This window comes from Typopeltis vanoorti, chromosome 15 (assembly GCF_054136105.1).
Source record: "Typopeltis vanoorti isolate ZY-2024b chromosome 15, IOZ_Tvanoo_1.0, whole genome shotgun sequence".
Taxonomy (NCBI): Eukaryota; Metazoa; Arthropoda; class Arachnida; order Uropygi; family Thelyphonidae; genus Typopeltis; species Typopeltis vanoorti.
This window is the reverse complement of record NC_143563.1, coordinates 5288349-5315495: the sequence shown is the minus strand read 5'-3', so window position 1 is coordinate 5315495 and position 27147 is coordinate 5288349. Positions and strand designations below refer to the sequence as shown.

General features: G+C 36.4%; 1 protein-coding gene across 1 annotated transcript; it reads right to left on the bottom strand.

Moving 5' to 3' along the window:
* Nucleotides 1–4883: 4883 nt before the first annotated feature.
* On the bottom strand, nucleotides 4884–24839 carry LOC150098322 (cholesterol 7-desaturase nvd-like). The gene is made up of 6 exons (XM_090405150.1): nucleotides 24807–24839; nucleotides 24538–24703; nucleotides 19951–20139; nucleotides 18108–18286; nucleotides 17715–17960; nucleotides 4884–5048 (listed from the first exon to the last, which is right to left on the bottom strand). Exons 1-6 carry the CDS (start codon nucleotides 24837–24839, stop codon nucleotides 4884–4886), a joined length of 978 nt encoding a protein of 325 aa, XP_090261276.1.
* Between the last annotated feature and the right edge of the window lie 2308 nt (nucleotides 24840–27147).

Sequence of the window (27147 nt, the reverse complement as noted above, 5' to 3'; positions counted from 1 at the left end):
ATGATAAAGACAGGGCCGTAATTATGCATAGGCGCACGAGGCTCTAACTGGAGGCCCTGAAAAATTAAAGTCAATTTAAGGGCCCAAACAATGAGAGATGGGACCCCTGAACACTCTACCGCCTCGGGCCCCGCCTCCTCGGGAAAAGTGTAAATACAGTTCTTGGAAAGGCCAAAATAAATAACTAAGATAATCGATGTAGAAAAATCATTACAGCTGTCTACTACTTGAAAGCGGCTCAGTTGAGAATTGTTATACCCGAAGAGAACTGCAGGCGGTGTTGCTGAAAAAAAAAAAAAAATCACCCAAGGTAATCCGTGATAAGTTCAAAATATCCTAGCGCAAAGTTCTTAAGTGACCTCAGTTCGTTATCTAAAACAAGCAGTTTATCGAACAGGATAAAGAGAGCAATGACGTCCCTCCAAGAATAATCATTTCTGTTGATTGTGTTCTTATCTTGAGACTTTGACACAGCGAGACAAAGGGCGGGCAGATAAATGTATTATTATGAGATACTAGATTTTCTTTCCATTATCCATCATCATTATATAACTGCTGATATGCCTTCTTAAAGAGTGTACAGGATATGATGATGGTACCATCGTTAACTCCACATTATCATTAACTTATTAATAAGTTTTCTTCCAAATTATTCTTCAGGACTCCAATAACCTCAGATCTTATATTGCTGTCTTCTAAGACACTTTTCATTGTATCAGTCTACTTGGATCTTGAACCATGAAACATCTGTTTTGCCTAACCCTTCCTCTCCCCTCTGTTTAAGTAATCAATTCCACCTTAGGTTAGCTCACATTTTTAAATGCTGACAATGTCATATTTCTTAATATCCTCATTTTTAATATGATTCTGCCATTGACGCCATCTGTTCACCCCTTAATTTTTTTCTCAACCCTTCTCCTTCCCGTAGAATCGTCTTTGGGACGATAGGAACAAATGCGTCTCATTTTGCAATTTATCATTTTGCAAAAGATAGCCCACGTCACTCAACTTGAAATCATTTCCAATTCAATAAGATTGCATACTAGAGTTACTCTTTTCCCTAATCAGTATCACCTGAATGTAACATTATGTATTTGTTATTTAGAAGAATCTTACAGAACCGAAATATAACATCGGACAATATTGGAGTCCTGACAGATAACAGATTAATTCCTTAAAAAATTGTTTATAGGAAATTAATAATGATGTAAACTTTTCATATTGCACGAGCATCGTCTTCTGTATACTCCCCTCCCCGGAGGGTACATATCAGGAATTTGATAATGATGATGACGAATCTTCACCTGTTTTTGTCATCTTTGTTTCAGCAACAGCAATTCATCCACATGGTACTTTTATACCATAGAGAAGTACCACGTGGTAGTTCTCTTGTTCTTTCCATTTCTTTCCCTTTAATAATTCTTCAGCTAATTCTGTCTATCACAAACTTGTTGAGCTTGAGTTTGTTCCAGTAGTTGACCTTTCACTGTTCGCCCTGTTTCCCAGACCAAAACAGTGAGGGGATTATTCGAAGGTGCATAAATTTGAAGGCACAAGTCATCTATTCGAATAAATTGTTACTCTTTTGAAAGTTGTTACTCAATAAATCGAAGTGTTTGGCCAGGAAACTTCGGGAAGACAAAAAACGCAGCTCTGGGTTCAGTTCTATGGTGATTACTTAGCACATCAACAGGAAAAAAGAAAAAAAAAACTTCGGTACATTTAGTTCTATAAATTCGTTTTATTTCTTATGAATATTTTTCATGTTGCTGAACAAAATCGAAGAATCTTTTCCAATCAAGAACAAGAGAAAACAATTGCTTTGGGAAATCTTAAAAATTAAAATGAGAATTTTTGGAAGGGGGAGGGGGAGGAACAGAATGATGATACTAATACTGAACTACCTCAACTAATTTTTTTCACCATTAAATCAACTGATTTAACCATCAATACATCTGCAGTTCATACTACAGTAGGTAGAAATGACTGAGGAAATTTCGAACTGCTAGAACAGTTGTAATAATAAGCTGGTTAGTTATTTGGTTGTTTGTAATTATCTGCCAAAGCACTCAAGGCTATGAGGCGGTATATAATGTTTGTAAATAGCATGTATTCTTCTGGCGGTTGTGGGATGAAAAAACTCTTGACTAAAAAAAAAAAAAAAGCTCTTATAGCAGTGTTGCTCAACCTTCTTTCATGTGCGCCCCATTTTTTAATATTAGTTTTTGTGGCATCCCAAACCTCCCCACTTGCAATTCTTGTGTCGAGACACTGACAAAACCCATAAAAGTTAGCAAAAAAAAAACAAACTAGGAATTAATTAAAATTTGTAAATATTCATACAAATTTAAATACGTCTTCAAATCTTTCGAAAATTGCGTAGATCTGGCATCACTGCACAGACCGTTCAATCGTATTGGCCTTTCGGAAACATTCGCGATTTCATCACGGAAAGTCTCGAATCCTGGAAATGTTTCTGCGAGTATAAATAAGGCTTAAAATGGCATTATTTTAGGCCTGTTCGCAAGGACTATAATACACGGTATAAAACACGCGGATACTGTGATACACGGTGTATTATTATTATTATTATTATTATTATTATTATTATTATTATTATTATTATTATTCGTGACACCTCTTGATATCAAGGGCTTTTCGTGCACTTTTCCATTTCCAACATCTTTATCTTTGTGAAATCGGGTTTTCTGCAATGTTCGCCTTAAAAGCAAAATTAGGATCTCAGTTAAACATAGAAAGAGAACTAAGAGTGTCAATTTCCAATGCATCACCATCACGCAATTTACAGACAAAAAATACTAGTTGTGGTGGTGGTGGGCAGTAGATGGCGCTGATGTAGATGATTGGTAGTAGAGGTTCAGTGTAGTGGTGGAAAAGGAGAGTTGTACAATAGGCGTCCTCCCGTGATGAGTCTTCAGGCTCCTTGGAGGTGTCACGAATAATAATAATAATAATAATAATAATAATAATAATAATAATAATAATAATAATAATAATAATAATAATAATATGAAACGCTTTGCTCCGCAACACAGGCCCAAGGAAGCTATTACTTTTTAGATTCATTGTTATTGTTTAGTTTTAATTAGTTGCTCGGTATATTTTGCAATATTGATAATGTTCCCGTAAGCATAACTAGTGTATTCAATACAGTGGATTTTATGCATTTTATTATTTTATTTTCAGAGCGTATTTTATATTTTATATTGTTTTTATGTCCATAAATAGTTTCAATAAATGCTTTTGTTTCAATAAAGTTTTTCAGTATTTCCTTTGATTTCCACTTTCTCCACTTTCTTCGCGGCCCCCAAAGGGGGACGCACCCCGTAAGTTGAGAATCACTGCCTTATACTAAATGTCTTACGATTTATATCAAAAAATAAAATAAAATAAAAAAATAAAAAAATTGGCAGAAGTGCGAATCAAGTAGATGGACAGAAATGAACTTTTCTCCTTGATTCTTAATCCATCTACCTCATCTCACATTAAAAGTTGTAACACTGGTTTTCTAAACACCATAAAAATTAGAAAAAAAATCATTAAAACCACAGAAAAAATTCTTTGATTATATTTCAAGGAAATAAGACTGGTTTGATAAGTGTGTGTGTGTGTGTGTGTGTGTGTGTGTGTGTGTGTGTGTGTGTGTGTGTGTGTGTGTGTGTGTGTGTGTGTGTGTGTGTGTGTGTGTGTGTGTGTGTGTGTGTGTGTGTGTGTGTTAAAGATACCAAGAAATTTTATACTTGATTTTAATGCTTTTCCTAAACAAGCAAACAGTTTTGCGCTTGAAAAATATTCACGTCTAAGCTACTTGTATATAGAGGCTAATGACTTCATATCACTTCCCATAATGCAAAGCACACTCCTTTTTCAGGCGTGTATATAATGCAATGCATAATGGGAAGGGCCACTACCCAGACGGTTTCGACCTTTATTGAGATCTCATCAGTGGGAGCCAGACCCGGGAGAGATACCAAGGTTGAAGTAATGCAGAAATCACATATATCTTACATACAAATAGACAAAAAGGTACTTGCCCTTCTTAATAAAAATCTCTGGATGAGAGAAAGATGTAGCAAGTTTTTTATCTTGGGTGTATTATACGTTAAAGCGCAAAATAATACGTTTCACGCGCAAAATTTTGTTTTGCTTACTTGGATTAAAAAAGGATTAAAACCGAGTATAAAGTTTCTTGGGATCATATTTGTATGGGTTTCGTCCTCTGATAGCGTTTGCATGGAGAAAAAATATCAGTCGCAACAGTTTATGTTAACTGAATCGAGTAAATGTTCTCTTCATATTTAAGATGAGAAAAACCAAGCCTTTCCAGTACAGAAGACTACATAGAAAATTCTTGGAAGCATATAATATGCAAATTACTTATTCAATTGAATTGAACAGAAGTGGTTCGAAATTTGGAATAAATATTGCTTGTTTTTAGTTTATTATTTTAATACACGATTTTACAAATTTCTCTTTTTATATTGTTTCCACTTTCTTTTAATTCTCTCGTATGATTGGTTTATTGATTTCTTACTAAGGTGATATTTTAGGAACAATTTTTGGGATGCTTGTTTTTAGAAATCTGCTAGACATGTTTTTCCTAGGTTAGGTTTCTAATGAACTTGGTTAATAATGATGTTTATTATTCATTGCTGACGTTATTGTGTGAATCTCACCATTCACAGCATTTCAAAGAACATGGACGAACTGAAAATGTTTTCAAGTCCGTGTTAGATACTGCAGTATTTAGAATGATCAACCACAACAGGTAGAACGTTATCTCTATCCATAATGGTAGAGTGGCATAAATTCGCTTGAAATCATACCGTTCGCAGCCTGATCCGTCTACAGTAGTGGAATGGTCACCACTCTAAGTCCGATCCTTTCGAGTTGGACAGCCTTGGACTGTTTTCGGAATAGAACTGCGCGTACCATCGTCTGAAGCGAGAAATCGGGAGATCCTCTTTCACCAGCACAGGCTTGTTAAGGAATTTTTTATTGTTCCAGATCAGGACATCTCTCTCCAACTGAAAATGAAGTAAAACCATGTTAGAAATGCTGACGTCTTTTAAATTTTGAAAGCATCTATTTTTGCATGAATCTGAAAATCAGAATAAATGCAAGTGCTCATAGAAATCTACGATGGTAATCAGACTGGCAGAATTAAAAGAAGAACAGCCAGGGAAAGTGAGAATGCATAAATATGCAACGTGAGATAAATATCAACGAAGAAGAAAGAAAATGTATTGAAAGGAGTAGTCAAAAATCAATAAAAATTAACAGGTATAATAAAAGGTAACATTCGAAAAATTGCCATAATTATTATTGTCATCCTAAGTTCCCGAGGTAGCTAGTAACGATTTATTGACTGTCATTTTTATCTCCATTATTGAGTGCTTCAACTAAGAATAAACTTACCAAACCAAGATATAAATCAGGGCAATTTCTGAAACTGTAAGATAATGAAAGGATCACTTAATTTATACTAAAAGCGCAATAAATAATTTAAAATATTGCTATGTATACTAGAACCGTAGGTGAGCTAAGGATTTAAAAAAAAAAAATTATTTATTTTTACATAATCTGGAACCTTACATGGCATTTTATTTCAAGTCACGTTAGACTTCTGCTAAGCACTGCTGTGATCTCACGCCTGTCAATGAAATAAAGACATTCACAAGCATCCATACTGTACTTGCATTCGAACTGCCAGCCTACGGGTTTGGAAGAGAATGCGCTAAAAACTAGGTCGGACTCGGCACATTCATTATAGTGTTCATTTTTTTACAACTTCAAAATAAGTTTCACAGATTGTTTACGAAACCGAGGGATTAAATGTAACAAGAACCGCAAATAAATGTTTATTTAAGTTTAACGCATGCGTATCATCGTTCATGTACAGACTTGCAGTGATCAAGTCAGCAGCGCCATCTCTCGGAGAAGAAAAGAACAAACTACAGTCAAAAAGTTTTAAGACTGGTTCTGATTTTTTTTTTTTTTTTTAATTCTTCATTAAATGATTATTCCCATTTAACTAATGTGGACAGTGTCATTGAAGTTCCCGTAGCTATTTTTCAGTGAAACTTAAAAAACGTTTCTATAATCTTCATGTTTTGTTATTTCTATTGCTAATGCCAAAGGATTTTTCGGTTAAGCTATGATGATACCAACTTTGTGCTAATTATTCTGATCAGCCACAAATAATAACTCTTAAAATGATAAAGGTTAAAAGAGAAACAAGAGGAAATGGGGAAAATTTAAATTAAAAAAAAACATAATATAGAAAATAAAAACATTGTACATATTTATATAACGGTATATTTCGCATTTATTGTAATTCAGCCGACAAACTACGAACACATAACTGATTTTTTTAGTCGTTAATTTCCTTATTGAGAGAGGCCTAGAGTATTTCCCTTTTATGTATTCGAATCACAATGCGGAAGCAAAGAGTTATTAATATTATTATTATAAGGACATCTCCATGGACTCGACTCATCGTGGGAGACACAAACTCTCCACACAATATCTGTCATCCCTCTTCTTGAACTGACAGACTAAGCACTCACAACTGACTCTGGCAACCCATTCCATTCATTCGCAACTCTCTCTAAGTGAAAAATTTAGTCCTCACGCCTTGGTAAAACCATACTCTTACTTAATTTCCAGAGATGACCCCTTGTTCTGGTCCCTCCAGCCAAGTGCTGAAACATTTCCCATCACTAAAAAACCTTTTAGATATCATAGAAACTTAAATGTTTCTATGATATCCCCTCTTCTTCGCTCATCAACCAACCTCTGTAATCTCTATCGATGTAGGGAGCATTCCTTACACCACTCACCAATTCACGTTACACCACTCACTGTCATCTGAATCTTTTCTATCACTTCCCAAGGAATCCAGGCAACCAGATCTGACCACAGTAATCCAGATGTGGACGTATCAACGCCTCATAAAGAAGAAGAATAAGTTCTTTATCTCTGCATGTTATTCTGTTCTTCAATCGCCAAGTAATGCTATGGAGCTATCTTGAGCACCTTAGCAATATGTCATCTGAACTTCAACTCTCTGTCCACCAACACCACTGTCCCATGCCTCATCAATCTCTTGGAGTACAGTTCCATCAATGTGGTACACAGCTTGTAAACTTTTAATCCCCAAATGCATAACTTTACACTTTTCCACATTGAACTAACATCCATTATCTTTTTTTTTCATACTGCCCGTTTATTTAAATCATTCTGTAAGCTTTCTATTTCAGCTTGATTAATTATTGCGCTACTCAACTTTGCATCATCAGCAAACAACTGAATATCTCCCTTCGAGTCATTTCTTATAGCATTTATGTACAAAGTAAACAATAATGGTCCAAGAACAGACCCTTGCGGCACACCACTGGTCACTCTTTACATCCTAAAATCTGTTCCTCCATACACTACTTTTTGGTCTCTGTCCATGAACCATTCTCGTATCCACATCACCAATTTAATATCCATCTCCATTTTTTCGAATTTGCGTAACAGTATTCCACGAAGTATCCTGTCAAAAGCCTGAGCAAAATCCAGCAGTATTACTGTGTAGCCATTTCCCCTTGTCCAACTCAGCTGTCACCATATTATAAAAAAGTTAATAAATTACTAAAGCAAGACGGACCTTTAATAAAATACCTGCATAGAATAATATAGTCTTATCCACCCATTCCTGAGTTTTGTCTTTCGCCTAATACTACTCATAATACCACCCCGAGTTGGTGATTGATCTGTAATTTTCCACCGCAGTCTTGGAGCCTCCTTTATGCAGAGGAACTATTTTCCCTTCCTTCCTTCCACTCCCTTGGGACCTTACCAGAGCCCAGACTTAAATAGCCAACCATTGACAATTCCTTTGCACAGTCACAAAATGCCCAAGCTGATATCCCATCCAAACCTACACTAGTATTTGCATTTAAATTCTGAAATACCCTAAATACCTCTGATTCATTCACTTCAATTCTCATATCAGTTGCTGCTACATCAGACGCAGAATTATCCTCACTCGGGCTTTAGAAAGCGGTCGCTCATTAACTCTGCTATTGCTCCGACTCAGTCACCTCCACACAATCAGCGTCCACTAGAGTTATCTTGCCAAAGTCATTCTTCCTTTTACTTGCACGTCGCGAAAGAATTCTTTTAAATTTCTTTTCACCTTCTTGGCAAGTGGCGGCTCGTAAATTAGCACTGCGACACTGCAGCATCCCCAAGGAAAAAATGAAAAAATTAAATTTTGTTTGTGTTTATAAATAATAAGAATGCTTACAACATTATATAAATGCAGTACAACATGTTAAAGGTTACAGCTTATGTTTCGACAGTGATTGAATAGTTAATGATTGGAATTGTTCGATTAACGCTTTAGATTACGAAACAGATGCACTGCGATCTAACGCAGTGTCGGAATTATCGCGTTCGGCCAATTGCAACTAGACTCGCCGATGTTTGCGCTTCTCATTGCACGTTACAAGTCATTCCGACACTGCTCGTTTGGGCAGTGTATCGCATGTTTGTGAGCGTTATTTCTGTGAGATACGAAACTTTTATTATTGGTGCATGGTGAGGGTGAACTATTTTTTGTAAATCTTATTTTATTTTGTTAAAATAGCATATAATTATTTATTTATTATAGATACAAGGCTGAATTATGATGAGTGTCACTGTTGAAAATAATTATATTTTTTCAATTATCACGAAACAAATACACTGCGATCTAACCCAGTGTCAGAATTATCGAGCCAATTGCAGCTGGTCTCGCCGATATTCGTTTGCGCTTCTCATTGCACGTTACAAGTCATTCCGACACTGCTCGTTTGGGCAGTCTATCGCATGCTTACGCACGTTATTTCTGTGAGATACGAAACTTTTATTATTGGTGTTTGTTGGTGGTGAGGGTGAAATATTTTTAATAAAGAAATTTTTTAACATGTAAATTTATTTATTAATAAATTGGTTACTGATTAGGAAAAAAGATTTTTTTTAAATTTATTTATTATTATTATTTTTTTTATTTTTTTTTTTAATTTATATATTTTTTTTTTTTTTTTTTTTTTTTTTTGTATATGCAGCACCCCCACTTAAACTTTTCACCGACCCCACTCTTCTTGGCTAAGGTCATCTCAAAATTTAACCCTTCTTACTATGCTGGTGCCTGTGTAGCTCAGTGGATGTGGCGTTTGTCAACCACGGCGCTTGCCGCACGAAGGAAGACTTGGTTTCGAGTCTAGTCGGCGACTAGAGGAAATTTTTCTAAGCCTTTTTTCGACCGGTTCCCGAGTTAGTCGATCTCTGGCACGGGCAAGCAGGTTTTTCCTCCCGGAAACTCGGGTTTTTCGTCCTGTAAACTCAAGAAAATCGACCGTAGAACCCACATTATTTCAGACATTAAATATATTGTGTTAGGGTTAGGAACCACGAGATGGCGGCACATTTGAACCGTCTCTCTTCACTGAGTACCGCTTAATTAGTGATAGCCTTGGGCCATCTAGCTCTGATTGGTACCAGTGGAGATTGAACTGCCCACTCAGTCTCCAAAAGTTAGATAGGGCTAAATGGCCTCGCCTACTCCCCGTATACGGGAATAAAAAGGCGTTAGCTAATTTTTTTTTTTATACTATGCTGGTAGCCTTTCTAGCCTGAACTTTGTATTGCTCATGAGTGTACTGATCAAATTTCTCCTTCTAAATCTTCCATAACATTTTATTTTTCTTTATTTTTTTATTTGTTTTCAGATCAATCCTAATACTACTCATCCATCTAACGCCAACCTTATTGATCTTCTTGACCATGGGAATACATTCCGATATTTCTTCCTTTAGATACCCGTTAATTTTAATCGAATACACCACTAACATCTTTCCCCTGAAATTTCTTATGCCATGAGGCGGCTGTAAGCTCAAGTTCAAAACGCAATTAGCAAATGATTGCTTTTTATTATCAGCAGCAATCATGGCTGACAGACAGAAGAATATAATGCACAAATAGAAAATTCCTTTATCTTATTTTACTAATAAATTAGCGTAAGAGAGATATAAAGGTTGCTTTATCTCTCTCTCTTTCTAAATTATCTTAACCAAGAGCTTACCATTTTTGCCTCGCACCACAACAATATTCTACTGACGAGTCTTGGACATTGAGGATGCGCATACAGCTGGTGAATTACACGGTTGCGTAGCGGTCCCTCTGGAAGTATACCCTGGACGAAGACACCCTCACCGTATCTAGTCTGGAAATGCAGGGTGACGAAAGCTGGACCTATCTGCAAGGAAAGAAAAGGGCCTGTTAATGAAGGTACCACAAAATTTAGACACATAAGTGGATGCCGTGAAAGTTAAAAAATGAAGTGTGAGTATAACGTACAAAACAAACAGATGAAGTAACATCACACACTTCAGTAATTGAGGTCATCATATTAACAGGTTTGTTTATTACAGACTCGTGAAGATTAATAATAACCATAATCGAGGTACTTACAGGTTCTAAAAGCCGACGACCTGCAAAGTATTCTTGGTACAATGATAGAAATAAGGTCTTAAGCCTTAACATATTTATTGTGTGTCAACTGCGTGTGTTCTCTTGTCCCGTTTGCGGAATGAAAAATCTGAGTTCAGGGGGAAAAAATCCCCTCCACCCCCGTATAAGACTGGCTAACTCAACTTCAACTGACAAGTCTTTAAGAAGATTCTTTGCGTCCTACGCGAGATCCGAAGCGAGTTTTCGAAGTCAAGGGATCTGTCAACATTGAGCAACAAAAGCAGTTTCATGAAGATTATTTTACTATTTCATGTATATCTTCTTCTTATTGTGCTATCTTCTATCGAAGGTCAGCGACCATCTCGGCGAACAAACTGCGCTCTTGTGCTAATCTGAGCAGTTGTGCACTGCTCTTTCCTGTCCACGTCTTGATGTTGTCAAACCATGATATTCTTTTTCTTCCTCTAGTTCCTTTGCCACCAATTCTTCCTATCAAAATAGTTTGTAGAAGTTGGTATTTGCTGTTTCTCATGATGTGGCCAAGATATGATGTTTTTCGTTTCTTGATTATTTGTACAAGATGTTTAGCTTTGCCAATGGATTTTAAGACATCTTTATTGGTAATTTTTTCTGTCCATGATATCTTTAGCATTCTTCTGTATAGCCACATCTCAAAGGCTTCGATTTTCTTGATGGTTGTCGCCTTCAATGTCCATGTTTCAACTCCAAAGAGCAGAATAGACCACACGTAGCATTTCAGCATTCGGCATCTGACTTCCATGTTTAGGTCTTTATTGCAGAATAGTGTTCTCATTTTCATGAAGGACTGCCGTGCAACTTCAATCCTTGTCTTTATATCTATTTCTGGATCCCACCGTTCATTAAGCCAGCAACCAAGATATTTATATCTTGACACTTGATCAATATTTTTCCCATTGAGTGTCAGTTTCATTGATGAGGCTGGATGTTTGCTGATGATCATGTATTTTGTCTTGTTGATGTTTATATTTATTCCCATTCTTTGGCTTTCTATGTATACTCTGTCAATGAGTTTTTGGAGATCCATAATATTATCTGCAATTAGTACGGTGTCATCTGCATATCGAAGGTTGTTAACAATCTTTCCATTTATTGTGATTCCCTCTGAACATTCTTCCAATGCTTTTTTAAAGATTACCTCTGCATGTATGTTGAACAGGAGTGGTGAGAGCACACATCCTTGTCTCACTCCTCTTTTGATGTTAATATCACTGGTGGTAATGTTGTCTAATTGAACGGTAGCTGACTGATTCCAATACAGATTTGTTATTAGTCTTATGTCTTGTTCGTCAGGCCTTATTTGTTGAAGGACTTCTATTAAGTTAGTGTGTCTGACTTTGTCGAATGCTTTTTCAAAATCTATGAAACACATAAAGACAGATTTCTGTTTTTCTACGCATTTTTGTATCAATATTTGGGTACAGAAAAGGGCCTCTCTAGTACCAAAACCATTCCGAAAGCCGAATTGTGTGTCACTTAGAGTTTCTTCACTTTTTCTATAAATACGATTCTGAATTACTTTCAAAAATATTTTTAATGTTTGGCTCATTAGACTAATAAGTCGGAAGTCACCACAGGAATTCGCTTTGGGTTTCTTTGGGACAGTGATAAATGTAGATTTGAGCCAATCTGATGGAAATTCATCACTTTCATATATTTTATTAAATAGGTTTTCAAGAAGTTTGATGTTATCTGGTTCTATTAATTTTAAAAATTCTGTTTGCACACCATCTGGTCCACTGGCTTTTCCTGTTTTACTTGTTCGTATAGCATTCTCTATTTCGCATTTCATGATTGCTGGTCCTTGAATGTTATCTTTTATATTTATAGGCTTCTGTCTAGTATCATTGAAAAGTTCTGTTACATATTTTATCCAAATCTGTGCTTTATTCTCTTCTTCTAGAACTATTTTTCCATTTTCGTCTCTTAGAGACACTATTTGCTTTTTCCTCAATTTTCCAGAAATTTCGTTGATTTTCTTATACAGATTGAAATTATCATGTTTCTTCTGAAGCAGTTCAATTTCAGTACATAAATTTTTCATCCAATTTTCCTTGGCTTCTTTTTTTTTTTCTTGATGATGTTATGTGTTTCTGTATACCTGGCAAGGTCTTTGTTTTTGTACATTCTTCTTGTATCAATAAGAGAAAGAATCTCATCTGTCATCCATTCCTGTTGTTTTATATTATTCACATAACCTACTTCTTCAATACTTGTTGTTACGATGGCATTCTTTAAGCGATTCCAAAGAGATTCCACACTTTTATTTTCTTCTATGTTAATCTGTTGTAAACGCAGGTTAAGCTGTGTCTTGGCACTTTTATTTATGTTCGGGTCTTTCAGTTTTTCTACATCAATTTTCTTTTTCTTCTTTTGTGATTTTTTAGCTGATTTTAATCTAAGACGTACTTCTGCAACTATGGAATTGTGGTCTGATGAGATATCTGCTTCAGGATAAGTCTTTGCACTCTTTATACTACTGTGGAATCTTTTATTTATCAGTATATAATCAATTTGATTTCTGACAATGTTACGTTGGTTATCTTGAGGCGATTTCCAAGTGTACAGTCTTCTGGGTGGAAGTTTAAACCAGGTATTTGCTATTGTTAGATCTTCTTCCTGACAGAACTGGACTAGGCGATCTCCTCTGTCGTTTCTGGTGCCTAAGCCATGTTCGCCAACAATTTCTCCATCACCCCCTCTTCCCACTTTTGCATTGAAGTCACCCTTCACTATGTTTATATCATGCTTCTTTGTTAGGTTTTTAATCTGTTTTAGTCATAAAATTCTTCAACATCTTCTTCACTTTTGTCAGATGTGGGTACATAAGCTTGGATGATATTTATGTTAACGGGGTTTCCCTTAAGTTGTAACAGCATTATCCTTTCAGAAAATGGAATCCAATTTATTACTGATTTATTGATTTCTTCATCTACTATTACACCTACACCATGTCGATGTTTGTTCTCATCATTCCCAGAGTAATACATTGTCATATTATCTTGTTGACACTTTCCAGATCCTGACCATCTTGTCTCGCAAATTCCCAAAATCCGGATGCCAGCCTCTTCATTTCTCTTGTGGCATTTCTTAATTTGCCAGCTTCATACAGAGTTCTGACATTCCAAGTTGCAATTTTAAAAGTGGACACCATTTTGAGCCCGAAGATTCTTCGCACCCCTGTCCCATTTAAGGGACGCCGGGAACTTGGGGCCAATTGTAAGGGTTTGCTCGCCACGGTGGTTGTTCTGGAGATAAGGTAGAGCAGTAGTTTCTCCGTTTGCTTTCTGCTCTGCAGTATTACAGACGTACACAATATAATCATATTGCCATCTGCAAATCTCTGATCACAAGCTTTTCCGTCATCATTTGGCTTCAACCTTGTGTCAGTACTGACAATGCTGCTTCCCAATGTCAGGGGCAGTGACCCCAGCAGGTGCTTATTTAATGGCGGCACTACTCGCCATGTCACCGAGTTGTCATTGGGCTTTGTGAGGTTTTAAGTGAAACAGAGTTGCCACTTCTGCTCCCCCACACTCTGATAGCTCAGTCGCTGTTGGCCCACGGCTGCTTATTCGCCAGATTGCTCTGCTTATATCGCAGCTAGCCTCCATATCTGATCTGAAGGCTGTTCCCCGATCTGCCACCTGGGGACGCACCCGGTAGTAGTCAGCTCTGCCCCCATGTATATGATGACTGAAATATTACCCTACAAATGTCAAAAGGGTTAATCTTGTTTTGTCCGCTGTACAGTGGCGTAGCCAGGGGTGGCGGAGGGGAAGTCCAGCCCGGAAGGCCCTTTTCACATGAGACACAATTTTATTTTTCCAGGATTCTTTTATTTATGTTAACTTGATAATTTTTATTACTTAATAATTAGTTTTTAACAACCATACTTACAACTAAAATAAACATAAACATAGTGTTTTAATTTATTTCCCTATACGTCGTTTTGACTTTTTGTAGTATTTTTCGTGTGTATTGAGAGGGGTGGCAAACTCAGGAATCGCCCCGGGTGACCAAGCTCTAGCTACGCCACTGCCGCTGTGAGAATTTCTAGATGGGTGCTTTCGTCAAGCTGTTCTAAGGCAGTCAACATCGATAACGCTGTACGCACGAGTTTTAATAACGCAAGACCGTTTTGTTCTGTCTACATTCGGCTCCTGATGAAAACAAACGGAAATATGATAAGTGTGAGGCGACGAGTGGGTAAACCGGATACAAAAATGAGCTCCTGAGAGATGGACATTATAATGTCCATCTCCTGAGAGATGGATACCTCCAAGAAGTCCAATAACTCATCAAGAGAGGGCATAATGGTCGATTTTTGCATGGAATGAACAAAGTATTTATTTATCCAAAATTATTTTTTTCTAGAGGGATTTTCAGACAGCTGGGAGGGTGGAAGCAAGCGCACTCTGGTGGACAAAGCAGTAGTCAATGTTATTGTTTATTTTTTGAGCAAAACTCCATCAAATACTCGCTATTCCATCCGCTTATTTCAATATAATACATTATTAAAAACACTACAAGTTTTTTTTTTTTTTTAAGTGTTCTATGTCGTTAAACATTTTTATTTTCATTAATATGCTAAGTTAGATATTTAAATAAAGTGTAAAATAATTTTTAAAAATAAATATTTAAAATAAATGATTTTTAAAATAAATATCTTTGTGCTTGTTTCTGGAGCAAGTTTAAAGCTACCAACATATTTCTTTGCAAAAATAGTATATTAATTTAGTAATATGATCAGAAATTTGCCAACTAAAACGAGATAATTAATTTGCCCTTGAAGAACTAGTAGTTAAAGCGTTATTATTTACCCAACATTCAGTTGTCGAGATTGAAGCTTACTTCTACAAGGAACTCTAACATGACTAAGATGAAGAAGCAGATCTTTATCTGAGACTTTGCTCGGCAAATAACTTTTTCATTGATTCCACAAGTAGGTGTGTGTGTGTGTGTGTGTGTGTGTGTGTGTGTGTGTGTGTGTGTGTGTGTGTGTGTGTGTGTGTGTGTGTGTGTTCTCTAGGAAAATAATCCACGCAGTCGATAAGAACAATGTTGACGTCGATAATTGCTAAGGTCGATTGGTATAATGGGGCAAAGTGTGTTCCGCCAAAACATGTTCACATTATTACACCATTTTCTGCAGAGTGCGATGTGACTAATACGCACTGTCGTAACTTCTTAATGTAATAAATTAAAAAAAAAACTTTTTTTTTTTTAAATTTATTACCGATCACATTCATGAAGTCTTGTAAACCTACAGCACATTAATACCCTGCGTGGGTTAAGGATTTATTTTCTAAGATTTTTATACTTTGTTTAATTATTTTTTTTATATAATCCTGAAAACCCATCTCTAGAAACCAAACATGGGACTTTTTAAGCGCTTCAGACTTCCGATAAGCGGGGGGTTTGGCTCATACAAAGGTTTGAAATTAAACTTGCACTTAAAACATTCATAAAATATCCAAGACCACGGTGGTATTCGAGCCTGCGGCCTCATTTTTTCTAAAGCATTTGTGATATTCACTAGGCAAGCCTTGGCCCGCTTTCCGCGTTCGAATTTTTTTTTTTTTTTTTTTGTGCAAACGACAAGATAGTCCTTCGTGCTATAGGAGTGCATCGAATGCATATACACTACATTGCTGAACTTATTGGAACACACAAGAAATACAAACACAGCTAAATAATATTTAAGAAATGGGGGGACAGCCCACCCTGCCTTGTGGGTGGTAAAAAAAATAATTAATGTTCTGCGTCCTTCTAACAAAGCTACGGAGGCTTGAGGGATGAAGCCTCTAGCTTAGTGGATTTTTGGCGATGCCCTTTGATTCGAAATACTTCGGTTCCAATACCGTCTACAACAGAAATCACCTTTATGAGAGCTTTTCGAGTGGAAGTGAGTTAGTGTGAGTTAGTCGGTCTCAAAACTGAGGAAAATGTTTTTTTTTTCCTTCTGGATATTCGATCCGCAATTGACAGACATGCATTGGCCTTTAACCTTCGTTGTTTCGTATGTGCTTCTAAAACGACGACAGCAACTTCCAAGGACAATTTATGCCGTTACTGTACATTTCATCCCACAGATATTCAGTCAAGTTTAGAACGGCAATCTGAGTTGGCCAGTCTATTTAAGGATACATTATTATCTTCAAACCGAGCCATATTAGATTCGCCTAGATGGTAGGAAGGATCATTTTCTTGATGAAACATGTACAGCGTAGCCCTTTACTACAGAATTCCATCAGCGATAACAATGCAGCATACCTTTTCCAGAACGTGGAGATACACCTCTCTGCTCACGGTGTATCGATACAAATTAGTGTGCCAATCGATACTACGAAAAACATCTCTTTGGAACACATACACCGTCGCACTTCTGCTACCATGTTGTACAGTTCGGACAATGCAGACTTCTTTGTGGGATTTGTCAAGCTGCTGTCATATCCAGTTTTTCCCATCAGATAAAAACAGAATGTAGTGAGATTAATCGTCCTTCAAGTATCGATTTTCAACCGTTACTGTTGTTATTCTGTTCAAATTCATCAAGCTGTACTGCACTGGTTTAGTTTAAACTGAACAAGATACTCACTGGTGTCTCTTTTTATATACATCTTCTTACAATGTCATCGCATGCGTACTTGCTATTTACAAGTTTACTGCATCTTGTGCACTTCTCCATTATTTTTGAGAACGCAGCAATTGCACAGGATGTTATTACCTTCTCAACTCATCAGTTATTTTATTTTGTTTTATTTTAATTTTTGAATAAAATATAAGTTAGTGTACCAACAGTTGCTTTGGGTTTGACATCCATGGATCCTTCTTTGCAAACCCTTGATGTATTGCTCATGAGTACTCAATCAGCACCATATTTTCATAATGGTATACGTCCATCACGTTTCAAATCTGTGTGTGTGTGTGTGTGTGTGTGTGTGTGTGTGTGTGTGTGTGTGTGTGTGTGTGTGTGTGTGTGTGTGTGTGTGTGTGTGTGTGTGTGTGTGTGTGTGTGTGTGTGTGTGTGTTTTACTCTTCATCGAATAGAAGTTCAAGTTGTGTCAATGCTGTGAAAACTACATGAGAATAATAATCATGGCAACCAATGTTTTGTGAATATTGGGAGCATAAAACAAATCGCTGACCTGTTTCACTTTAAGTTTTGCGTTCAGGAAAGGAAGACGAAACCCATAAAAAGTGGCAGATTGCTCCATGTCGACGCTTGCAATGTGTTTGATATGAGATGGATTTGTTTCCCACTTGGACAACCAGTGGTGTTCAAAGAATCGCCATATCGAAGTTTCATGGTAGATGAAGCTTTGGCCTAACATGGTTGCTGGGGAATGAATACTGTGGAGATGGTTGATATCTGCACCATTTTCCGGAATTTCCTAGCAAAATAAATCAATCAATAAATAATAAAATAAAATAAAGTAAGGTAAAAAATAAAAATAAATAAAAACAAGAATTAATTAGACTAACACTAAATTTGTCTAACACAGATGAAATAACCGTAGCGCGTGCGCGCCCTTATATACCTGAATGTGGCAATTGACTGCGTGTTCAGTGCGTCCCTGATAGTGCCATTGATGGGTCATGATTTCTGGAATGTCGGGAATATTCCATAACGGGAGTTTGCCTTCTGCATGATACCAAAGAAATATGAATCCATTTTTCTCAGTTGAAGGCCACGTCTTAACACTAACGAAGTCAGGCGCTAGAAAAGACCAACAGATTTTTTTTTTTTTAGTGTTAACATTAATGAAATTAAGAATTTATGCTGTTTTCAACTATGAGTAAATACACGTAGAGGGCGTTGCGTTGCTACTTAGTAATGCCTGTGAAAACATTAAAAATATTATGCAGTGAAATAATGAAAAGTATGAAATAGATTATATCGACCTTAACGTGAACACATATTAGTTTATATTTATCCATTTATTTTAATTTCTTCAAAAGTCTCTTTTATTTATGTTTTATATACAGAATCGCAATATTCTCTAAGCGGTAAGATTGTTAATACTGACAGATTGTCTCATTGCAATATTACTTTTTCTGGGATGGAGCTCCCAGAAAAAGCACGTTCGTAATTATTAGCACGTTCGTAATTGAAAACGTTAAGATTAATATTTGAATTAATTTACATTTCGTTTAAAATATTTCGAAATTCAAAAAAACAAAGAACTTAAAATTAATTTATAATAAAATTAAATTTGAAAATACATTTCTGAATTGAGTAGTGACTTTCCATTCAATTAAATCTGTCAGTGTTGCTTCCTGTAGCAAAATAGACATCATAGCAAATTCTAGAATTACCAAAATTTGCTATTAAGGCCAGTTGCAGTTAATCCTATCTGATCGTTTGCTGTCTTTCAACTGCGTGTTTTCTCTGGCTGGTATGTCTGTTTTGCGTGATAAAAATATTGAAACAGTTCAATATTTGTTTCTACAGCAAATTAAATCAAATCTAAAACTAACACAGTAACCAATTTAATATCATGGACATCATACAATGGATGACCTGAAAAATTAGGTGTGGTCGATAACATGAATGAAAAGGCTTGAACTCCTTGTAGGAAAAGGCCACAGTTTGAATTCCAGCCTGAAATGTTTCTGTCCTTTTTTTTTGACTTGAGAATTCATTAACAGGACTTAGTTGGAGGTGAAAGAGTAATCTTCAGAGATATGTCTGTTTCTTTCATCTGAAGAGAACGTTAAAAACTCTGATAATAGATGAAAGATTTTCTGATATTTTTACTAATTTGTTGGATGTCAGTTGGGTACTAATAACGTCTTTTTTTTTTTTTTTTTTGTCATTTAAGAGTACGTCGTGGAGCTAAGGTTGTGACCTCAATATATTATCTCTTAGTTTCGAATATTCCCGAGGGGGAGGGAAAAGAAACAGTTTCTGAAAGAAAATCCTACCACCTTCATACGAAGTCGGCTAATTTATTATTTAAAAAGAATCTTTAAGTCTATACCACTTTTAAGACCGTATTCGTTACTAAGAGATAGTCATGCTCTTTCATGGCGCACTGGCTTAGACCACGTAACCCTTCGTTTGAAACCATCCAGGTTTGCAAAGGGTTTTTCATATAAAGGTGAGTTAGGCAATCTCATCCAGTGGCAGAAGAGCTTCCGTCACAGAAATTCGGCGTTTTTTTATTTTTATTTTTATTTTTTAATTTTTTATCCTGTAAAAACAGGCAAACCAGAGAGAATAGCACACGCAGTTAACTGACATCATACGTTCACCTCAGGGCCTTAATCAATTCAGTAGTAATCCTAACTATCTCAACTTTAAGCTCAGTCAGTGTCATTTTGTTACAGTTTAACTTGAGTTCAACTGAGGATTCCATTTTAATGCCAATCTATGCCTACCTCTTCTAACATAAGGAACAGTCACGCACTGGCCCGTTTCTCCACTAAAGGACCATCCATGGAAAGGGCATTTCAAGCAATTCTCAACAACTTTGCCTCCCACTGCCAGATGCGCCCCTAAATGAGGACAGAAAGCATCCAACACGTATGCTGTTCCGTTTACACCACGAAACACTGCAAAATCCTGACCTGTAAAGAAAAAAAATATATATAATTAACAAAATGCAGCCTACTGAAGTATAGTATATGAGATTAAACCACAACAGTCCTCGACACATTTGTACAGTTAAAGTCGAATCGCCGTTTCAGCCATTCGACTTTATTTAACATATTTGGTAAGTGCAGGTGTCTTCAACTTGAACTTGAAATGATTTTCTAATTCTGTTCATTCAACGAGGAATGTGTGACTTTGTTTACATTCAGCTAACCCCATTTTGCATAATATTTTGTTTATAATTTTGTTGTTGTTAAAAATTTTATTTCTAAAATAAAATAAAATTTAACTATATAGCACACTGAAATAATTCAGCACCAATATTAATTTACTAATATTATTAATAAACAAGTAACTAATATTAATTATTTCGAAATAATTAATATTATTCATTAACTAATCTGAATGAATTTATAGTATTAATTTGTACCTGTGCGTTCTAAAAATATCTGATCAAACTGCCTTGTTTGTAAAGACTGTTCCACAGTTGTTCGATACCAGTTAATTAAGGCATAAAAATTTGTAAAATTTTATATATAAGAAAGTCAGACTAGAGTAATTTTTACTAAGCCTTTTTTCTACCGGTTCTCGAGTTAGTCGATCTCTGGCACGGAGAAGTTTTTTTTTCTTTTTTTTCCCTCCCGGAAACTTATGTTTTTCTTGCCGTAAACTTAAGAAAATCTACTCTAGAACTCACACTATTTTCAGATAGTAAAAACATAGTGTTAAGATTGGGGACCACGAGATGGCGACACTTCTCAGCCACCAGTCTGTTCTTAGAACACTACTAAACCTGGGCAGTTGTCAAGGGGGTCAGTCACAAAATAGTTTACCAATGATCGAAATTGTCACGCTTTAATTAATAATAATAATAGTAGTAATAAACCATTTGTGAGGCTACAAGACTTATAGCAAACAAATGTCGCCTGGGGTTCACTTACAGTCCACTGTATAATGCAAGTTTATAGACAACGCAATAAAAGTGAATGCTATCTAATTACCAAAAGCCTTTGTATTTGCATAACAACATGATGTCGAGTAATAGAATGGGTTTAAAAAATAATCCCATGTGATGATATCCTTTCAAAAGCCTTTCTTAACATTACATAAGGATAATTTCAAAGAAAATTTAATTAATTAGACAGTGAAGAGTATTTAGAAACAAAGATTAGATGTCACAAAAGAATATTAAGAAGAATTGATCGTTAACTCATCATATTCTTTCCTATTTTATTCCCTTATAGGCAGTGGTGTAGCTAGAGCTGTTGCCGCCCCAGGGCGGTGCCTGAGTTTGTCGCCCCTCTCAATACACACTAAAAAACTACAAAGAGTCAAAACGACGTATAGGGAAATAAATTAAAACGCTATGTTTATTTTTGAAGTAAAACTTTAATTTCAGCATTCTAAAATGTTATGTTTCTTGCTTTTCTGTTAACAAAATCGCCGATGACATTGGCGAAGTCTATTTCATAGTAACGTAGGTAATTCTTAATCAATTTTATTTAGAAAAACTCCTCTCACAACAACTATCAACACTTACATCAATTCTGAGGCAAATTCGCAGTAGTATTACAATATTTGGAACTGAGTTCTCGAGACTGTATTTTAGAATTAACTGCAATAGTTCAAAAAGGTTCAAAATGCCGCCCGGGGAGGACCGCCCCTCCTCACCCCCCTAACTATGCCACTGCTTATAGGGAATAAAATAGTGAAGCCTTTTATTTCCTTATAGAGAGTAGACCATTTTAGCCACTTTTGGGCAGTGAGTGAGCAATTCACTCTTCACCGGTAGACATTCAGAGATAGCTACCCGAAATTATCACCACTTATACATGGTCTCAGGTAAAGATAGGCGGCTGAGAAGTGCTGCCATCTCGTGGTCTCTGAACCTGACACTTATGTTTTTACTGTCTGAAAATAGTGCGGGTTCTATAGTCGATTTGCATAACAACTGAATAAAAATTGAATGAGAACACATGCAATTCTAACAAGACAGTTTGACCAGATATTTTTAGAACGCACAGGTTCAAATTAATACTATAAATTCATTCAGATTAGTAATGAACTTTCTCGAAATAATTAATATTAGCAGTAGCGCACTCAGGGTTTAATCTTGGGGGGGGGGGGGGGGTTGAGTATACGATTTGAGAATACACACTACGCATTTCGCGATCATTGCAAATGACTGAGCATCTGCAATGATCGCTAATTCATAAGTAGTATAGAAATAGAAGACACGACACAACATAAATAAAAAAAAAAAAAGAATTTTAATTAGGAAAAGATTTTTGGACAATTTTCTAATATTTTTTTCCCTTTTTCTTTGGGAGGGGGCCAGGGCCCCTTGGCGCTTCTTCTGGGTGCGCCACTGAATATTAATTAGTGCTAAATTATTTCACTGTGCTGCGAGTATATAGTTACATTTAATTTTATTTTAAAAATAAAATTTTTAAATAAATGTAAACATTTGATAAATAGAAAAAGTATTTTTTCTTTTTATTTATTAAAAATTTATTAAATTATTTTATTTAAGTAAATAAAAATATTTTTTTATTTACTTCCACCTTTATTTATAAAGGTGGAGGCATCTTTCCCACACACTGTTTCAATCGTCATCGGAGTTTTAAGTCGATTTTGTCTTTTCCAGTTCTTTTACGTTAAAAGTAGAAAGAAAATTGCTTCAATGACACGAAAAACATCGCTCTACTGAGCTACTGTGCTGGCCCAAAAATTACTAAATTACCTTACTAGTTCTGCTGAATGTGCAGGCGCATTGTCATGTTGTGGTTTTTATTGTTCTGTTCGTTAAATGAAAAGCACGACCACCACGACTAACCAAACCCAACTAGTAACTTGAGTCCGATTATTCTTGTTCCTGCTTTTCATAATTATTTTGTCCAATGACGTGGGATGTTTCCTGTTTGCAACTTCTCACATCACCGAACAGAATAAAAAGTTACTCAAGTTACTCTTCATACTTTAGGATTATATGTTTCCCGGGTTGAATTAGCGATTCTAAACCTTTTTGAGGTTAACATCCTTCCCACGGTCTAATATTAATCGTTTTTTAGTTAGGTCATGAGTGCCCATGGAATTAACAGATAAAAATACTCTTGTTTGTGGTGGATGGCGTTGTGTGATAATGGCAGTAGTGTCGTTGTGTGGAGGATTATAGGAGAAACAGTGCGTGGTGCTGAAGAGGACCTTCCCACGATGAGTCCTTAGATTTCTTGCAAATGGCCTGTGACAATAGTAATAATAATAAATACTTATTAAAAGAGAAAAACATTGAAAAGTTTGCTTAGAAAAACGAACTATAAATGCAGAATCATACCAAAATAAAAAGGTAAAGTCAACAGTAAACAGAATTCAGTTTCCTTTTTTTATAATAAGCCTGTGTGGCTCAGTGAAGTAGCACTTTCATCTTCTGCGCTAGGCCGCACGAAGATGGACTTAAGTTCAAGTCTGGTCACTAACTGGAGGAATTTATTCTAAGCCTTTCTTGGACTGGTTCTTGAATTAGTCGATCTCTAGCAAGGGCGAGCGGATTTTTTTTGCCCCATAAACTCAAGGAAACCTACATTAGGAGATGACAACACTTTTTGCCCATCTCTTCATCGGTTGCCGCTACGATTATTGATAGTAATGGGCCAGCTATCTGTGATTGGCTGCCAGTGGATATTGAACTGCCCAATCAATCTCTAAAAGCTAGATAGGGTTAAAAGCCTCGCCTACTCACTATAAGGGAATAAAAGGCGTTAGCTGATTGATTAAAATCAGAATCAAAAATCAGCTAACGCCTTTTTATTCCCGTATAGGGAGTAGGCGAGGCCGTTTTATCCCTATCTAACTTTTGGAGACTGAGTGGGCAGTTCAATCTCCACTGGTACCCAATCAAAGATAGGTGGCCCAAAGCTATCACTAATTAAGCAGCACGCAGTAAAGACAGTAAAGAGAGATGGCTTAACAAGTGCCTCCATCTCGCGGTTCCTAACCCTAACTCTAGTCGGCCTGTGACGTGTTTCGAATCTAGTCGATGACTAGATTCGAAATAAAGTCTTCCTTCGTACGGTCAAGTGCTGTGATGTGCAAACGCCACATCAACTGAGCTACACAAGCTCTTGCTGATTGATTATTATTATTGTATTCTTTATTAGGCAAAGAAATGGCACTATTTTCTCTAATAAAACTAGTATTAGAGTAATTTGACTTTTTCTTTCCCTGACTATGAGTTATTTCACTGAATTTTACAATAATTCAGTTGGCATCCAACATAGAAAACAGTTTACAAAACTAATTTCTAAAGTTCGTAGAGTGTGATAATAGAAAACACTTTATGGAGGTTATATATCAGTTACAAATACCAATCATACTTAGAAGATAAACGGGTTTAACTTCTCCTCTTCGAAGTTCACGTGATTCCAAAATCGGAAGCCATCCATTGGGATAGATAGGTGGAAAGTTAACACTTTCTCCTTTCCAGCTGGCTCGTGGTTCGTGGTATCGCCTTGTGCCAGGAAATTCAAAGCCCCGATGAGTCTGCAAAGAAGAAAACTGGGTTGTTACAACGAAAGTTTATGTTTCAGTTCATTTTATGATTTAATTCTCCAAACTACTCATGTAATTTTCAATAGCCACTTACTCTGACATAACTAATGGGTTTTGAGAGATACATGTAAAAAAGAAGTAGAGCTCCAAGAAGGAATGCTACCACTGGAAACATACACAGCTCTGGTACGAATGAGAAGTTCAGAGATGAAGAGTATTGCAAGGATTCGTATGTTGGTGACGAGGAGACCGTTGAGCAACTGTGGATGGAAGGTGTTTCCATCCTGCAAGATAAAGTAGGATTAAATTAGAAATAACACTATATACTGCTTGTCTTTCTCAAAGGAAGCCATTTGTTAGAATACACGCATTCTGGCAAAACACAAGTGAAAATTCCATCGATTATGATGTCAACAGTCTTTAAAATGGTCTTCTATGTTTACAGAAAATATTTTTGTACTGCAGAAAGTTTCTGGCTTCACAGTGATGCCTCATGGCCTTCGTAGTTCCAATCCCTAAATGAGATCTTCATGGATCTGGTGAGAAGGTTTCTCTAATCTTTGCTTTCGATCATATCACCCCAAGCAAGCTTATGATTTCATTGTGAATTAGATGAATAAGATAAGAGAAGAGTCTGGATCTGAAGAGAGTCCAACGTGTATTCCCACCTGGAATGAACTATCTTAACTGATATTGCATCGTACTGGAAGTGTCTTATGGGAAAGCTTTTCGTAGTATGGTTCTTAAAGTTCTTAAAAGAACTGGGAGATGGACTGAGTCCTTGACTCTTTATCCCGTCATCTGAATGAAGAAAATCTGTGTGGATGGGCTGTTATTGATCTAAAAGCTCCAGTCATGGCTGGGTAACGGCAATTACCGAGCCCCAGTTAAAACTTCATTGGCTACAGCATTGCCATTCGTTACCCTGGAAGTCCTAAAAAGGACTCTCTATGGTGTTGTACCTCTGGTGTATTTGAGATTAGCGTGCTTAAGAGTCGTGCGCAAAAAAATAGTCCATGCAGATTGATTTTACTTCGGATTTAATGGATGTTTAGTGTAAAGCATGTTCCATAACGGCTAATATCACAGTTCCTGCCTATCAGTGAAGAGAAGGAGATTTAACCCAGTGGGTGCCGACGATGTCTTTGATACACGGTGGAAAGATGTGGGATCGAATTTGGTGTAGGATGCTAAGAACCTTTATAAGGGTTTTTCAAATGAAAGTAAGTTAGCCGACTGTTATGGAAGTGGAAGGGTTTTTTCCTCACAAAAGGTCGGGTTTTTTTTATCCCCAAAACAGAAAATGGCGAGAAGGCATTATGAAAATATCGGTAAATTGTCGTTCGACAAATTGTTTTCGATGAATGTTCTGGATTCCGTATTTAACAGGCGATTGGAGAGGTTATCAGTGCTCGTTGAAGTTGATCCTGTTGGGAACCACTTCTGAATGACGCACGCCCCTTAACTCTCTGCTTATGTCTTCCCTCGTGCTTGGTGTTACTTCTTAGATCCGCTAATGATATAACAGTTCTCGGAGATTTTTGCCCTATTAATGCACAAGCTTATTTCCCAATTCACTCACTAGTAGTTCGCGACATTCTGATTATTATAAATCTCATCTCCGTAGCAGAGACAGATCACAGAAATTCTAAAATTTTAAAAACTCCATATTGTGTGTGTCATCTCCGGTCTTTAAATTCAATTCAGCTACGTTTCCAACAGTTAGAGACCAGGTAGTCTAACAAATTACCAACTTTTTTTCTCTTTGTGTGTGTCCATATCTGCAGAGATAAGGAAAAAAAAAAAAAAAACATTCTGCCAAGAAAACCGAAATCTATTGTCTGAAGAAAAGCCAAATTTTAATGCAGTGCGGTATCTTTGTTCTGGAAAGTATAGTTTAGAAAATTGCAAACTATTCTTATCTACCCAACCAATGAGATGCGTCTTTAAATTAATAAAACTGACGTCATTGGCATGATTTATATGCATTAAAATTGTCAAGGCGACATAAATTATTGCCTTGTAATCGGGCCAATCTACCACTTGATAAAACTCACGGATGCGTGGTACATGTTGTCATAAAGATGGGTGATCCTTCTTTATTATATCTTTATAGATAACAATTAACCAAAAAACATCACTTCCATTATCGATGCAAAACCAACTCACCTAAAGCGATGCTACACATACAGAAATTTTGCGGTTAACATGGCAAATTAAACATTGTAGAGCGACATTCCATTGCAAAATTGAACGCGTGATATAGTGTTGTGGTTATTTGGAATTAGGGCCGGCTCAACTAAAACTAAGAGGCCAAAAGTGAACCTATGTCTGTAAATGTGATACAGACAAGCGGTTGTAATACTTTTCCACCATTTTATACGCACAGACACATTCAACTTAAAACAACGAAAGAAGTCCTACCTGATAAACGT

Bases quoted from the DNA above. Each gene is read 5' to 3' on its own strand.
- LOC150098322 (XM_090405150.1), bottom strand. From the start codon at position 24,839: ATGTATCTCTCAAAACCCATTAGTTATGTCAGA. The intron at 20,140-24,537 runs GTATGATTGGTA...TTTTCTTTACAG, and splicing joins TAAACCCGTTTATCTTCTAA to GTCAGGATTTTGCAGTGTTT. The intron at 17,961-18,107 runs GTATATAAGGGC...TTATTTTGCTAG, and splicing joins CAGTCAATTGCCACATTCAG to GAAATTCCGGAAAATGGTGC.